A 15,891-nucleotide genomic window follows, 5' to 3' on the forward strand; every position below is an offset into this window, starting at 1 on the left:
CAAAAGGCTTTGCCTGATCAACGTCCATTGTACAAGTCACATATGAAACGATTCTGGAAGCATTCAAAGTATGATGAAGCAAACAAAGCAATTCATTCAATTGTGAAGGTGTATAATGAAAAGAAGGAAATTATTGTTACTGAGGCACTCATTCGTGAGGTTGTGAATTTTCCGGACGATGCAGATTCGCCAACAAAGTTTCCATAACGAATGGTCAAGGGTTGTATGCTCAGGATGGGATATGTGGGTGCACTAAATGTCGGAAATTATTTGAAGTCAAAATTTCAGAAACCCTACAAGTTTATTGTTCATTGTGTATTAATGTCACTCAGCCATACCAAAGGAGGATACGATGCCATGCGTGACTACCAGGTGAACATGGTCACTGCATTGGTTCTGAACAAAAAGTATAATTTCACACACATTGTCTTCCATTATATGGCAGAGAATATTACTACAAAGAGATGGACTTGGACTTATCCAAGATTCGTGCAAATGTTGATCGATCATGCATATCCAGAGATTGAAGGTGATTTGAAGAATGATTTGTTAGTTCAGTCACACATGAGCAGTGATTCTCTCAAGCAGCTTGCTAGATATCACCCAAACCATCCAGAACCAAAGATATGTGCTGAATTCTTCGGATATATCAAAGATGTCAATTACGTTGATCCTGATCCAGTTAATCACCAAAACTGGAGAAATGAAGAAGAAATGAAGGAAGCAGCTTACGTTGATGAGCTTAAAACACTTGAGGAGTTCAAAACCACCCGAAATGACTGGTTTGTCAAAGAAACGAGGAGGAGAGGCAAGAAGGTTACCCCTAAATCACAGGAGGGTGAGGGGTCTTCATCACAACCAAAGAAAAAGCAAAAGAAAGTGGCAAAGACGTTATTGGTTGATGAGCCTGAAGTTGAAGAGCCGGTGGTAACTGTGGAAAAAGATCCGTATGCTGATATTGATCAAGTGATGTTAAATGTTGATGATTTAGTGTCTGAGCAAGCAGCTAATGTAGAAGCTGAGAAAGAAAAGGTTATTAATGATGTTGAAGGTGATGATGTAAATAAAAGTACAACAAGCTCTTCGAGTTCTTCTGATGATGAAATAGATGAGACTGAACGTCTAAAGAGAATTCAAGAAGCTATAGAGAAAGAGAAACAATTGAAAAAGAGGAAGAGACAAGAAAAATATGATGACGCATACGTTCCATCTCCAAAGCATGTTTCTGAATCGCAATCACCTTCAAGTGGTAGAAAGAAAGCCGGAACGAGGAAAAGAATCGTATCTCCAAAGATAAAGAAAGTTACTACAAAGATTACAAAGCCAAAGATTGTTCTCAGGAAGAAACCAGCCAAGGAACCCAGTAAACCACCAACACCACCACCTGAACCTACACCACAACAATCACCACCACATCAAACACCTCCACAACAACCTACACCTCCACAACAGCCTAAACCCCCACAATAAACTTCACCTCCAAAACAACCAACACCACCCAGACAACCATCACCACTACATCTTTCACCACTACATCTTTCACCACCACAACAACAAACCTTACTAACATCGGAAGAAATATTCAAAACACCACCACTCACTCAAATTCAACTAACTCCTGGTTCTTCTGGGCACAAAGGTCTTCACATTCCTCCGGATAATCTTGAAGATATTGGAGATTTTGGCTTTGCAAATGATGAATAAGTTAAGAAGTTGGAAAAGAAGATGGATGAAGTGTTGAATGAAAACAAAGTTATTGCAGCTGAAAGTAAGAAAGTAGCTGATCGTGAAAAAATCCTCGAAATGCGTGTGAAGCGATTAGAGTCTGACAACAAAGCCTTGTTAAAGAAGATTGATACCGATCAGACTGAGATTGATTTCCTGAAGGTGCGAGTGGCTGAACTTGAAGAAGAAAAAGCTCACAGAGATGAACAGAACAAATATTTCGAGATGAAAAACAAAGAGCTTGAAGCTGCAAAGGCTTTGAAAGAGCATGAATTCTACATGTTGAATAAAGTTGTTGAAAGTATGCTTGGAACGTCAATTGAACAAAGATTTGAAGAGATTCAAGTTGAAGAGCTTAGGGCAAAACGCCAAGTGGAGATTGATGAACAGATGAAAGATAAGGGAAAGGGTATGGAAGGCAGTGTGGAAGTAGTTGAAAGATCAATTGTTCCATCTCTTGTTATTGAGAATTCTGTACCGTTATCCTCTGTATCTGGTGTCTTTGAAGAGAATGTATCTTTAGAGGATCTTGCTAGTGATGATGATGAAGAAGATGAAGAAGAGGATGTTGGGGAAGAAGGTGATGATGAGGATGATGAAGATGAGGATGATGATGAAGAAGGTGATGATGAGGAAGATGACGATGAGGAGAAAGTTTTTTCTGCTAGCAGTCATGGTTCTGATAATGATGATGATGATGCTCAAGGTGGTATGGGATTAAAAGTAACTGAAGCTTCCAAAGAAAGAACTGTTGATGATTTTCTGAACGACAGTGTAAATGAAGAGACATGGGGAGCTGCAGGAAAGGGGGAGCATGGTGATAATCAGAATGTTGATCAAGTTGAGAAGCTGATTCTTTGAATTGAACCCCATGTTGAAGAAGGTGAAATAAGGCTTACCTACACATTGGATGAAGTACTAAAAATGCTCAATGTGAATGAAGAGGGTTTTAAGTTTGACTTTGAGGAAGAGCTGAATGCTTTCGACATCAACCATTAGCGTGATTATGAATACAATTATGTTGAAGATGCTGATATGTATGACAAAGTTGAAGTCGAAGATTGTACTGATGACGAGAGTGAAAAAGAAGATACTTCTCAGTTACCTACATTGATGGAGTTCTTCACTGAAGAAAATCGGGATGAACTTAGAAGAAAAGTTGCTGAAATTCTTAAAGACAAAAATTTTGATGGCACCACAAAAGATCCACTGAAGGAAGAACGGAAGAAATGGTTCAAGGAAAGAAATGAACGTAAATTCAAACGTCCGCTGAAGTTTTATCAGAGAGACAGAAGTATTTCTTTGGGGGATATTATTAGTTGGGGTTTTCTGCCTCAAGTTAATGCGTTTGCAATCAGGAGAGAATGTGGTGTTCAATATTTTGAAAAGTTACATGATATTATGTCACTTCCATGGTGGGACGTGGATGAGTTATCAAAAGTTAGAACCTTAGGGTATCCCGTCAGGAAGAATGATGCTGCTGTCACACCCCCAAAATCCACCTGCGGAGTATCACCGCTTGGGAGCGTGACTGACCAGGATCAAGCCACCAATCATATTGAACATGCATTTAATATTAAGTAAAGTAAATGAAAACCATTCGTTCAATATAAAAGGTGTTCAAACAATAATTCATTTCAAAGCGTAGCGGAAGCATAGTAAATAAACCAGTAATAGTTAACAGTTTAAGTTTCATAATAGATCAACGGAAAAGCCACGATCCTTGTTCACAACGACCCGCTTCTCCAGAGCAAGCTCCAAGTACCTAGCGATCTGCAAGGCATGTAACAGAATGATCAACAAACTAGTTGAGCGAGTTCACATAAAGGAAATGCGTAATAGTAAGTTCGTTTGTATTAAGTGGCTCTACTGGGCCGTTTGTATATTTTACTGGTGGTGGTGTTCCACGTATCCTGTGGTGGTGTTCCACGTTTCCTGTGGTGGTGTTCCACGTTTCCTGTGGTGGTGTTCCACGTTTCCTGTGGTGGTGTTCCACGTTTCCTGTGGTGGTGTTCCACGTTTCCTGTGGTGGTGTTCCACGTTTCCTGTGGTGGTGTTCCACGTTTCCTGTCCACTAGACTACTCGTAACTATTGGTATCCTTCACAACCGAGGATAGTGATGTGGTAGTCTAGTCATAGTGTCAATAGAGTATCTAATCAACCTTTCAATCCCATTCCCAACACCCCGGGAACCCCATGCCTTGGTAAGAGTGTGAACTCACCTTGGTTTGCTCGGTATTGCTAAAAATGTGCTCACAGTTAATTAATCTCGTCCTATTGTATACACGTATAGCAAGTCAGTTCATGGTCGAAATGTTACGCATGCAATTAATTGTTCACATAGCAGTTAGTTTGCACATCGGCACAGCACGTAGTATTGCACGAATACGTTCATCACTAAGCATGGCATGACAATTAAATCAACATATATTTTACATTAATCAAAGCATTTCAAAAATCCCTTACATCTTTCGATTCCAACTGTTATCTTTCGACATAATAGTGATCTTTCGACATATTATTTATCACAGTTATCCTTCGACTCATATCTATCCTTCGGTTCAAGATTATCCTTCGCTAACAATTATCCTTCGAGTAACAATTAACGTCAAACTATCTTTCGAGTGGAATACAATTCAGAACCTTATGGCCGACAAGTGCATCTCTAACCCTAACACTATTGGACCAGATATAATCATCAAAGTCACATGCATCGTCACAGTTGAATTGTTGCTCTCAATGCACAATTATTTCCATTCATATGATGACACTTTGTACACTAATAACAAGAGGTGATGAATAGAAAGAATATTACAGAAACAATCACAAACAGCAAACCCTATCCACCGCCCCACTTTCTGATTTGAACCCTTATGTTTCAGCCGACATTTTCAACCAATAGTTTACACCCATACCACAAACTTATATTCACCAATTCTATATATATACAAACCGACAAGGCACCTGCAACTAATATAAAACAATATGCTCGATGATGTTATTGGACCACAAGGAAAAGGATAATATTTATAATAACCGGTGGCCGACAAAACTCATGGTAATCATCATCGCAGAACATGCACAAATTACTTTATATATACAAGAGTATCTAGGGTGCTCTACTATGATTGGACCAACCTAACATGCTAGCCGCCAAATCAACCAATTGCCACACAACAATTGATTTTAATGTTTAATATACATGACATACTGACCATTCCTTTTTATTAATCCCATCGCCTCCATTCTCTTTGCACTATTCCCATATAAAACAAAATATTTTGGGTGACATTTGAAAACCATCTCAAAAGCTCATTGGACCAACCTATGGTCATGTAATAGTTTTAAAACAATTTCGATTACAATCAGAGTAAAATGGCGGCACATGTATATCATTACATATATTCCCATAATCACACTTTTGCATATATCAAGGCAACACAAGTAAACGAGAGTGCAATTAGTCAACTAACCAGAATAGTGGGTGCTCAATACAAGGGAACTTCGATGAAGAGAGGGGGAATGTGCTTGCCGTCGCCAATCAGGGAAGGGGTAGGGTTTGTTATAACATGATTGTGTGTGTGTTGTAGGGAGGTTACGTACAAGCCACATAACATATAGTGCTAATACCTTAAACCAGTGGGCCGAACCCTAAACATTACCAGCCCATTCCTTGGGTTGTCTAAAAAGGAAGCTGGGCCAGACTTGAGTTATGAGGGGGGCACATTCGGGTTTCAAGTGTATGATCCGGCCCAGTTGTAATTAATGAAGCCCACTTCATAATCTTATTTTAATATGCGCATACAAATACATGACCTAAGTAGTCGGGTACATAAGACACATTTGACGGTTTCACGTATAATAACTTACACACATATCACTTAATGAAACACACGTGTAACCTACTAAGTCTTGCATGATCATGAAATAAATAAAAGCAATTAAATATAAGGACACACGTCAAAGGTTGTGGAATTTAAGCAACGCTAACCTTGGGAATACGGGTTGTCACATTATCCCCAACTTGAAAGAAATTTCGTCCCGAAATTTGGTACGCACTCACTGAGGAAGCTAGGTAAGTTACATCGTTTACTGGTTTTCCTGGGGTGTCACATCATCCCCCCGTTGATTTGGAATTTCGTCCCGAAATTCAGTGGTAGTAGCTTCAGCCTCAGTAGTGGATGCATTGGTTTCGAATAACTGGGGGTACTTTTCTTTCATTTGGTCTTCGCGTTCCCAGGTATACTCCGAACCACGCTGGGAGTTCCAACGAACTCGAACAAGAGGGATTCTCTTGTGTTTGAGGACCTTAACATCCCGGTCCGTGATTTCAACTGGTTCCTCGACGAACTGCAACCGCTCGTCGATAGTGAGTTCCTTAAAAGGAATTATGAGGGTCTCATCTGACAGACACTTCTTCAGATTCGACACGTGAAATACATTGTGAACTGCACCGAGTTCAGCTGGTAGATCTAGTCTGTAGGCTACTGGGCCTATTCTTTCAGCGATTTCGAACGGTCCAACATACCGTGGATTGAGTTTGCCTCGTTTACCAATCGAACCACACCCTTCCAGGGTGAGACTTTTAATAAAACCCGGTCCCCGACCTGAAACTCCAATGGTCTCTTACGCTTATTCGCGTAGGCTTTCTGACGGTCGCGAGCTGCCGCCATACGTTGTCGTATCTGTGAAATCTTTTCTGCGGCGTCCACTACAATATCCGGACCCGTAATCTGACTATCCCCCACCTCTGCCCAACAGAGAGGTGACCGGCATTTACGTCCGTACAATGCCTCGAATGGTGCGGCTTGTATGCTGGTATGGTAACTGTTGTTGTATGAAAACTCCACTAAAGGGAGGTGTTTTTCCCAGCCGTTGCCGAAATCGAGAACACACGCTCGAAGCATGTCTTCTAAGGTTTGTATCGTGCGCTCAGACTGCCCATCCGTCTGAGGGTGATACGCTGTGCTCATGTCTAAACGTGAGCCAAACGCTTTGTGCATCGCTCGCCAAAGTTCTGATGTGAATCGTGCATCCCGATCCGAAATAATGGAAGTGGGCACTCCGTGCCTCGAAACAACTTCTTTCAAGTAGATGTCTGCTAAGGTAGAAAACTTATCTGTTTCTTTGATAGCCAAGAAGTGAGCAGACTTTGTGAGTCGATCGACGATTACCCATATTGTATCGTTCCCACGCTGAGATCTCGGTAGGCCTGTTACGAAATCCATGGAAATTTCTTCCCATTTCCACTGTGGTATACTAGGTTGTTGTAGTAGGCCTGCTGGTTTCTGATATTCCACCTTGACCCTCGCACAGGTCAAGCACTTGCCAACATAAGTGGCGATGTGGGCTTTCATACTTGGCCACCAGTATGTCGTTTTGATATCGTGGTACATTTTATCTGCCCCTGGATGTACCGAGTAGCGAGACTTGTGCGCTTCATCCATCACAAGTTCGCGTAAATCGCCATAAAGTGGGACCCAAATACGCCCCGTTACATAGTAGGCGCCGTCTTCCTTTTGTTCCATGCGTTGTCTTGAGCCGCGTAAGGCTTCAGCTTTGACGTTGTCAGGTTTCAGTGCTTCTAACTGAGCAGCTCGTATCTGTGCGGGAAGACTGGACTGAATGGTAAGCTGTAGCGCTCGCACGCGCTTCGGTAGAGTGTCTTTCCGACTGAGGGCATCAGCCACAACATTGGCCTTGCCTGGATGATACTTGATGGCGCATTCGTAGTCGTTCAGAAGTTCAACCCATCTTCGTTGACGCATATTCAAATCCTTTTGCTTAAGAATATGCTCGAGACTCCTGTGATCGGTGTAAATCGTGCACCTGGTACCGTACAGGTAGTGTCGCCATATCTTAAGCGCGAAAACAACAGCTCCCAGCTCTAAATCGTGCGTCGCATAATTCCGTTCATGAACCTTGAGTTGCCGAGAGACGTAAGCAATAACCTTATCCCGCTGCATCAATACACAACCAAACCCCTGTATCGATGCGTCACAATAAACCACGAAGTCATCCGTGCCCTCTGGCAATGAGAGAATAGGTGCGCTGCAAAGCCTATCCTTTAAGTACTGAAAAGCGGTCTCTTGGGAATCTCCCCAACGGTAGGTGACACCTTTCTGTGTCAGCATAGTAAGCGGCTGCGCGATCTTCGAAAAGTCTTTAATGAATCGTCGGTAATACCCCGCCAAGCCCAAAAATTGGCGTATTTCCGTTGGTGTACGCGGTGTTGGCCAATTCCTGATCGAATCTACCTTGAATGGATCGACATGAATCCCATCCTTGTTCACCGCATGGCCTAAGAAGTGGACTTCACGAAGCCAGAAGTCGCATTTAGAAAACTTTGCGTACAGTTGCTCTTTTCGAAGAAGTTCCAAGATAAGACGTAAGTGCTGCTCGTGCTCCTCCTGACATCTTGGAGTAGATCAGAATGTCGTCGATGAAGACAATGACGAATTTGTCCAGGTAGGGTTTGCACCCCCTGTTCGTAAGGTCCATAAATACGGCAGGTGCGTTCAATAATATCAAACCATCCATCACATCAAACAAAGAAAAATAGAAGGTAAAATAATTCATAAAACCCAATACGATTAACGTTCAAACCAAACTTTGTTTGTGTAGCAGAAACATAATAAACCCAAAATAAGTTATAAATTCAAATATCGTTCATTGCGTCTCCTCGTCCTAACACGAAGGCTTGACCTCTTGCCTCGTTGCCATTGTGGTTGTTGTTTCCCCGGTTGTTGTTGTTGTTCCCGTTGCCCTGGTTATTGTTGTGGTTCTGATTCTGGTTCAACTGAGGACAATCGCGTTTGTAATGACCTTCTGCCCCACACTGGAAACATCCCCGGTTTCCACGCTGTGGTTGCTGCTGCTGGTTCTGTGGGGCTGGCGGTGGGAGTTGCTGGTTCTGATTTGCTGGCCGAGAGCTTCTACAATCTTTGGCCTCATGACCCATCTTGAGGCATCTTTGACAACGAACCTTATTACACTGGCCACTGTGATGTTTGTTGCAGGTGTTACACTTTGGGAGATTTCCTCGATACCCTCCCTGTTTGTGGCTGCTAGAGGAGTGCTGACTGGGACTCTGATAACTGTCTGTCTTTCGCTGCTGGGCTTGCGACTGTACTGATACTAATCCCTTGCTAGAATCTCCATCCCATTTTCTTTTACTTTCACTGGGAGTAGCAAGTGTAGTAGAAGCAGTAGCGGTAGTGGTAGCGCTGATACGCTTTGGCAGTTTGCCCTGGTCTACTGCCTGATCTGTGATGCGGTGTGCAAGGCGCTGAATTTCCTGGATGTTGTTGAGGTTAGCCGACGTCACGTGGCTCTGAATTTCTGGCGCCAAACCCTTGAGATACAACTCAATGCGCTTGTATGGTGGGTCTACCATGGTTGGACACAGCACAGCCAACTCATTCGACCTCTTGGTGTAAGCTTCAATTTCTGAACCCACCATCTTCAAATTGTACAACTCATCCTCCAACTTGTGGATGTCTTCTCTTGTGCAATATTCCCTCTTAATCAGTTCTTTGAATTCATTCCAGGGTGTGGCGTTAGCAGCTGCCAACCCTAAGATCTGTACTTGCGCATTCCACCAGGTGAGCGCAATCCCTTCAAGTGTGCCAGTGGCGAACTTCACCCTGCGAGCCTCAGGGCATTCACACATTTCGAAAACCGACTCGAGCTTTTCAAACCAGTGGAGGAGTCCAACTGCCCCCTCCGTGCCACTGAACGAGCTAGGACGACAGTCCATGAAATTCTTGAAAGTGCACCCAGGTTGTTGCTGAGCGGGTTGACCTATTGTGTACGAATAGGGCAAAGTTAAGTACAAGAATTAATGTAGGATCTAAAGATCCTAGTGTCTATACTACAGGATATACTACCTGCTTGTGCGGCTGCAACCGCCGCAGCAACGAGAGCCTCTAGCTGGGCTTGTGTCATGGTGATTCGTGCGGCCATTGATCTTCACATCAAAGGCAACATAAGTGAGAAAGGTTCGCGAATAGTGCGATTACAGAAGAGTGCAAGCACATAAGTATTCTCAGGCAATAACAAGTTGTGAGCAAGTAACGTAAGCATACTACGAGCAAAGTTCTATGCAATCCTAGCATGTAGGCAATAGACATAAACCTTATTACCTAGGATGTCGAGTCTTGCACGTGGAGCGAAGCGTCGTTGTGGATCGTTGAGAGCACTGTTCTGGTTATAGTCTGGTTTTAATAAAAACGTTTTCCCATATTAAAACCAAGTTCTCTATAACCAATGGCTCTGATACCAATCTGTCACACCCCCAAAATCCACCTGCGGAGTATCACCGCTTGGGAGCGTGACTGACCAGGATCAAGCCACCAATCATATTGAACATGCATTTAATATTAAGTAAAGTAAATGAAAACCATTCGTTCAATATAAAAGGTGTTCAAACAATAATTCATTTCAAAGCGTAGCGGAAGCATAGTAAATAAACCAGTAATAGTTAACAGTTTAAGTTTCATAATAGATCAACGGAAAAGCCACGATCCTTGTCCACAACGACCCGCTTCTCCAGAGCAAGCTCCAAGTACCTAGCGATCTGCAAGGCATGTAACAGAATGATCAACAAACTAGTTGAGCGAGTTCACATAAAGGAAATGCGTAATAGTAAGTTCGTTTGTATTAAGTGGCTCTACTGGGCCGTTTGTATATTTTACTGGTGGTGGTGTTCCACGTATCCTGTGGTGGTGTTCCACGTTTCCTGTGGTGGTGTTCCACGTTTCCTGTGGTGGTGTTCCACGTTTCCTGTGGTGGTGTTCCACGTTTCCTGTGGTGGTGTTCCACGTTTCCTGTGGTGGTGTTCCACGTTTCCTGTGGTGGTGTTCCACGTTTCCTGTCCACTAGACTACTCGTAACTATTGGTATCCTTCACAACCGAGGATAGTGATGTGGTAGTCTAGTCATAGTGTCAATAGAGTATCTAATCAACCTTTCAATCCCATTCCCAACACCCCGGGAACCCCATGCCTTGGTAAGAGTGTGAACTCACCTTGGTTTGCTCGGTATTGCTAAAAATGTGCTCACAGTTAATTAATCTCGTCCTATTGTATACACGTATAGCAAGTCAGTTCATGGTCGAAATGTTACGCATGCAATTAATTGTTCACATAGCAGTTAGTTTGCACATCGGCACAGCACGTAGTATTGCACGAATACGTTCATCACTAAGCATGGCATGACAATTAAATCAACATATATTTTACATTAATCAAAGCATTTCAAAAATCCCTTACATCTTTCGATTCCAACTGTTATCTTTCGACATAATAGTGATCTTTCGACATATTATTTATCACAGTTATCCTTCGACTCATATCTATCCTTCGGTTCAAGATTATCCTTCGCTAACAATTATCCTTCGAGTAACAATTAACGTCAAACTATCTTTCGAGTGGAATACAATTCAGAACCTTATGGCCGACAAGTGCATCTCTAACCCTAACACTATTGGACCAGATATAATCATCAAAGTCACATGCATCGTCACAGTTGAATTGTTGCTCTCAATGCACAATTATTTCCATTCATATGATGACACTTTGTACACTAATAACAAGAGGTGATGAATAGAAAGAATATTACAGAAACAATCACAAACAGCAAACCCTATCCACCGCCCCACTTTCTGATTTGAACCCTTATGTTTCAGCCGACATTTTCAACCAATAGTTTACACCCATACCACAAACTTATATTCACCAATTCTATATATATACAAACCGACAAGGCACCTGCAACTAATATAAAACAATATGCTCGATGATGTTATTGGACCACAAGGAAAAGGATAATATTTATAATAACCGGTGGCCGACAAAACTCATGGTAATCATCATCGCAGAACATGCACAAATTACTTTATATATACAAGAGTATCTAGGGTGCTCTACTATGATTGGACCAACCTAACATGCTAGCCGCCAAATCAACCAATTGCCACACAACAATTGATTTTAATGTTTAATATACATGACATACTGACCATTCCTTTTTATTAATCCCATCGCCTCCATTCTCTTTGCACTATTCCCATATAAAACAAAATATTTTGGGTGACATTTGAAAACCATCTCAAAAGCTCATTGGACCAACCTATGGTCATGTAATAGTTTTAAAACAATTTCGATTACAATCAGAGTAAAATGGCGGCACATGTATATCATTACATATATTCCCATAATCACACTTTTGCATATATCAAGGCAACACAAGTAAACGAGAGTGCAATTAGTCAACTAACCAGAATAGTGGGTGCTCAATACAAGGGAACTTCGATGAAGAGAGGGGGAATGTGCTTGCCGTCGCCAATCAGGGAAGGGGTAGGGTTTGTTATAACATGATTGTGTGTGTGTTGTAGGGAGGTTACGTACAAGCCACATAACATATAGTGCTAATACCTTAAACCAGTGGGCCGAACCCTAAACATTACCAGCCCATTCCTTGGGTTGTCTAAAAAGGAAGCTGGGCCAGACTTGAGTTATGAGGGGGGCACATTCGGGTTTCAAGTGTATGATCCGGCCCAGTTGTAATTAATGAAGCCCACTTCATAATCTTATTTTAATATGCGCATACAAATACATGACCTAAGTAGTCGGGTACATAAGACACATTTGACGGTTTCACGTATAATAACTTACACACATATCACTTAATGAAACACACGTGTAACCTACTAAGTCTTGCATGATCATGAAATAAATAAAAGCAATTAAATATAAGGACACACGTCAAAGGTTGTGGAATTTAAGCAACGCTAACCTTGGGAATACGGGTTGTCACAGCTGCAATGTGGGGATTGATAAAGTTTGAGCCTTTGAAAGAATTCAAACACTGGAAGCCGCATTACCCGAAGAGAGTGCAGAGGGTAGATCCGGTTACAGGGGTTGAAGAAACTATCCTTAATGTTAAAAAGCCAAGAACGATGAAGACTATACCAGTCTCATCAATGGAGCAGGAGTTTCACAAAGGCTTCATGGGCTAGGTTTATAGTTGTATCACGACTAAAGCAGTGATCACGTATAGAGCTGGGAACGAATTACGAGAGATTTATATCTATGACCCGATGTGGTTAGTGAATTGCTCTGCGAAAGATATTGAATGTTTATTCATCAACAAGATTCATTATCAGGCTGAAGATAAAGAGCAAGCGTTCCAGTTTCAAAGAGTTGCTACTCTTTGCTTTCAGAAAGGCATTAACTCGGAAAGTAAATGGAAGTCAACTTGGTGGTCGCTTGAAGAGAAAGTAAAGAGGAAAGCTGAACGTGAACGTAGAAAGTTTGAAGAAAACAGAGGAAAATGGATGAATATTCAAGCTGAAGAAGAAAAGAAAAGAAAGAAAGAGAATGACAGAGTGAGGAATTTGCTTAGGAGGAAGCCTAAGTCAAGGGAAGAAACGTTCAAGTCACTCTGAAGACCCGAAGGCAAGACTGAAGACTGCGGCTGTATCCAAGGGGGAGTTTCTTGGTGCACGAATGTCTAAAGCCTGCGTCTTAGTCTTAGTCAAGCTTGTATAGGGTCTAGGGGTCATATGTGTTAATTATGTATAGTATAGGGGGTTGTTTGTAAGTTTTGTGGTTTAATGTTCTGATTCCGCTCCTAATGACATTATGTCATTTGGAGCGAAATCACTTGTTTCTGATTTCGCCCGAAATGACATAATGTCATTAGGAACGAAATCAGAGCCCCTATATATAGTTGTTTGTGTTTTCTCATTTGTAACTGAATGTCGACCGTGTAGCCGAACTGCTGCCGAATTTTTTTGAGAAGTATTAATGAGAAAACGTGTTTAAAGTAATCTGCATTCTGTTTCTACTCCATTCTACTTTGATTCAAGCTGTTTGTGTATTTCCACTGCATAAACAGTGGTGTTCATGCTCTGATTGACTCATTCGATCGTCAATAACGATCCTACACACTTGTCTTCACCAAGTGATGTAAGAGACTTAGGCAAACATGGCCTTTGATTGTCAAAAACTCTTACGATCAATCTTGGATCCCGAGATGACTCACACACTCTATGATTGACAATGGATGATGGTGGTGGATGATGGTGTTGTGATGGTGGTGGGTGGTGGGTGAAGTGTGAGAGAGATGGTGTGCCAAGGGATGAGTTGCAAGTGATCTAAGAACTCCTATTTATAGGCTGAAAAGAAGCTCGGGCATGGCCCCGTGTCCATCCTCCCCTCTTTCTTCATTAATTGCAGTTTGTCTGAATTAGTTGACCACGCCCCCGTGTCCGTTGGGCACGACCCCGTGTGCAGAAGCGTATCTGTACTATCAAGATTTGCCTAGATTCTGCGAATCTTATAGTTGACCACGGCCCCGTGTCCGCTAAGAACGGCCCCGTGGTGGGCGATAGAAGTTTCTACAACTTTGTCTTTTCTGCTGACACTTGGGCACGCCCCCGTGCTCACTGAGCACGGGGCGTGTTAAGCCTTCTGTTCTCTTGTTTTGCTTGGGAGGATGTTGTCGGGGGGTCGGGCACGCCACGTTTGTTCCTTTTCTTGTATTTATGTTAGATTTAGCTGCCTTTTTGCTTCTTTTGTTCATTTGAGCTCATTTAATCCTGAGAATACAAAAGGAAGACAAAAACACACTTTTTCCAACATTAGTACTAAAAAAGGGTTAGTTTATGCCACAATTGATGTAATTTATATGTTGCATTTTGTGCACATCACCAGCGGTAGAGATTGCGAGATATGCACAATATGCGATTGCGATTTCGAGCCACATAATAAGCGGTTTGGATTGCGAGATAGATTCTAGTGATAATGCGAATGCGAGCGTGTTGACTTACGAAAAGTCTTTGCGAGTACACGCTTGGGTTGCGATTAGATTGTTACGCCTTGCGATGTATAGTTTTCTGTATCGAAAATAACTACAATAGTATAATAGGTCTACGTTCCAACTCCACATGGCACTTTCTTTACAAAACTTCGATTAGCATGGCGAAACACCGTCATGTTTCAACCATGCACCTCTGTTCCGTGAATAGGTGTCACACTTCGTCAGACATGGTCAAGACGCTTATATATAGGAAGTACCAGCGGCGTATCCACCACGCTTAACCATGCCCTGAACGTTTGAGGCATCATTGAAACTCATTACGATCTCCGTGCACTAACCAAGTTAATCCCGTGTGCACCCGCAATTAGTTGATTCTTGCATGTATATCGTACCTTATCTCAAGAACGCATAATAGGGATAAAGTGCATTATATAGTACATAGTGCTAGCATATAGATTGTGCGAGAGTGCGAAAGAAGAGAGAGAGAAATAGAATCCACAATGCGATGATAGATAAAATAAGCTCCATACACAACAAAATTTGACGGCGATAAGTTAACTTATTACAACAACATTAGAATCGACATAACGTTGTTGTGGAGGACTTCTGCGGAGACTACGGTTGTTGCTGTAATTCTTCAAGGTTGCGGTCCTGCGCGGCAGGGCTGTGTTAAATGACCATACCAGTTGCAATTTGTGCAGTAGCAACAATTTGCTTCTGGCGGGTGTTGATACGTACACGTGAGACACGGGGGATGAGTTCCGTTGTAAGCGCGCTTCGAGTGCACTGGGACTACTTGGAGGGGTTCTGGTTGTGACAGTCCCGTTGTTGAAGAGTCTGGACTTGATGTCTTTCGTTTGCGACTGAGCTGGACGTCTTGCGGTGGTGCCTTGTCATCGGATGATTTGTCTGAGGACTCACCTAAGGAATCGTCGGTAGAGTCGTCTGAGAAATCGTTGGAAGATTCGTCAGAAGAATTTCCGGAAGAATCGTTAGGAGAATCGTCAGAAGAGTTGATGATGATTGCTTGATGAGCTCGTTTGACAAGATTCTTGGAGAAGAATCCATCCAAGACTCGTTTGTCGTTGATCTCTACGGCTATGCGATAGGTTTCTTCGATAGTAGCAGGTCTTGCAGCTTTGACAAAATCTCCCACACACTCAGGCAAGCCGCGAATATACTTCGTGATGGCTCTTTCTGATGTGTTGACTTGACTTGGGCAGATTAGGCTAAGCTGTTTGAACCTTGCAGTGTAGCCAGCGTTGTCACCTTCGTCCTATTTGATTTTCCAAAATTCGTCTTCCAACTTCTGAATCTCGTGGGGAGGGCAATACTCCTTC

At 42.4% G+C, this 15,891-nt stretch overlaps 2 protein-coding genes across 2 annotated transcripts; both read left to right on the plus strand.

Annotated features, from left to right (window-relative positions):
• The first annotated feature begins 321 nt into the window (after window positions 1-321).
• Window positions 322-1,470, plus strand: LOC110924781 (transcription initiation factor TFIID subunit 3-like). The gene has a single exon (XM_022168773.1). It carries the CDS (start codon window positions 322-324, stop codon window positions 1,468-1,470), a length of 1,149 nt encoding a protein of 382 aa, XP_022024465.1.
• Window positions 1,471-1,725: 255 nt separating this feature from the next.
• LOC110924782 (glutamic acid-rich protein-like) lies at window positions 1,726-2,586 on the plus strand. The gene is made up of 2 exons (XM_022168774.1): window positions 1,726-2,305; window positions 2,348-2,586. Exons 1-2 carry the CDS (start codon window positions 1,726-1,728, stop codon window positions 2,584-2,586), a joined length of 819 nt encoding a protein of 272 aa, XP_022024466.1.
• Window positions 2,587-15,891: the final 13,305 nt, after the last annotated feature.

This window comes from Helianthus annuus, chromosome 17 (assembly GCF_002127325.2).
Source record: "Helianthus annuus cultivar XRQ/B chromosome 17, HanXRQr2.0-SUNRISE, whole genome shotgun sequence".
Taxonomy (NCBI): Eukaryota; Viridiplantae; Streptophyta; class Magnoliopsida; order Asterales; family Asteraceae; genus Helianthus; species Helianthus annuus.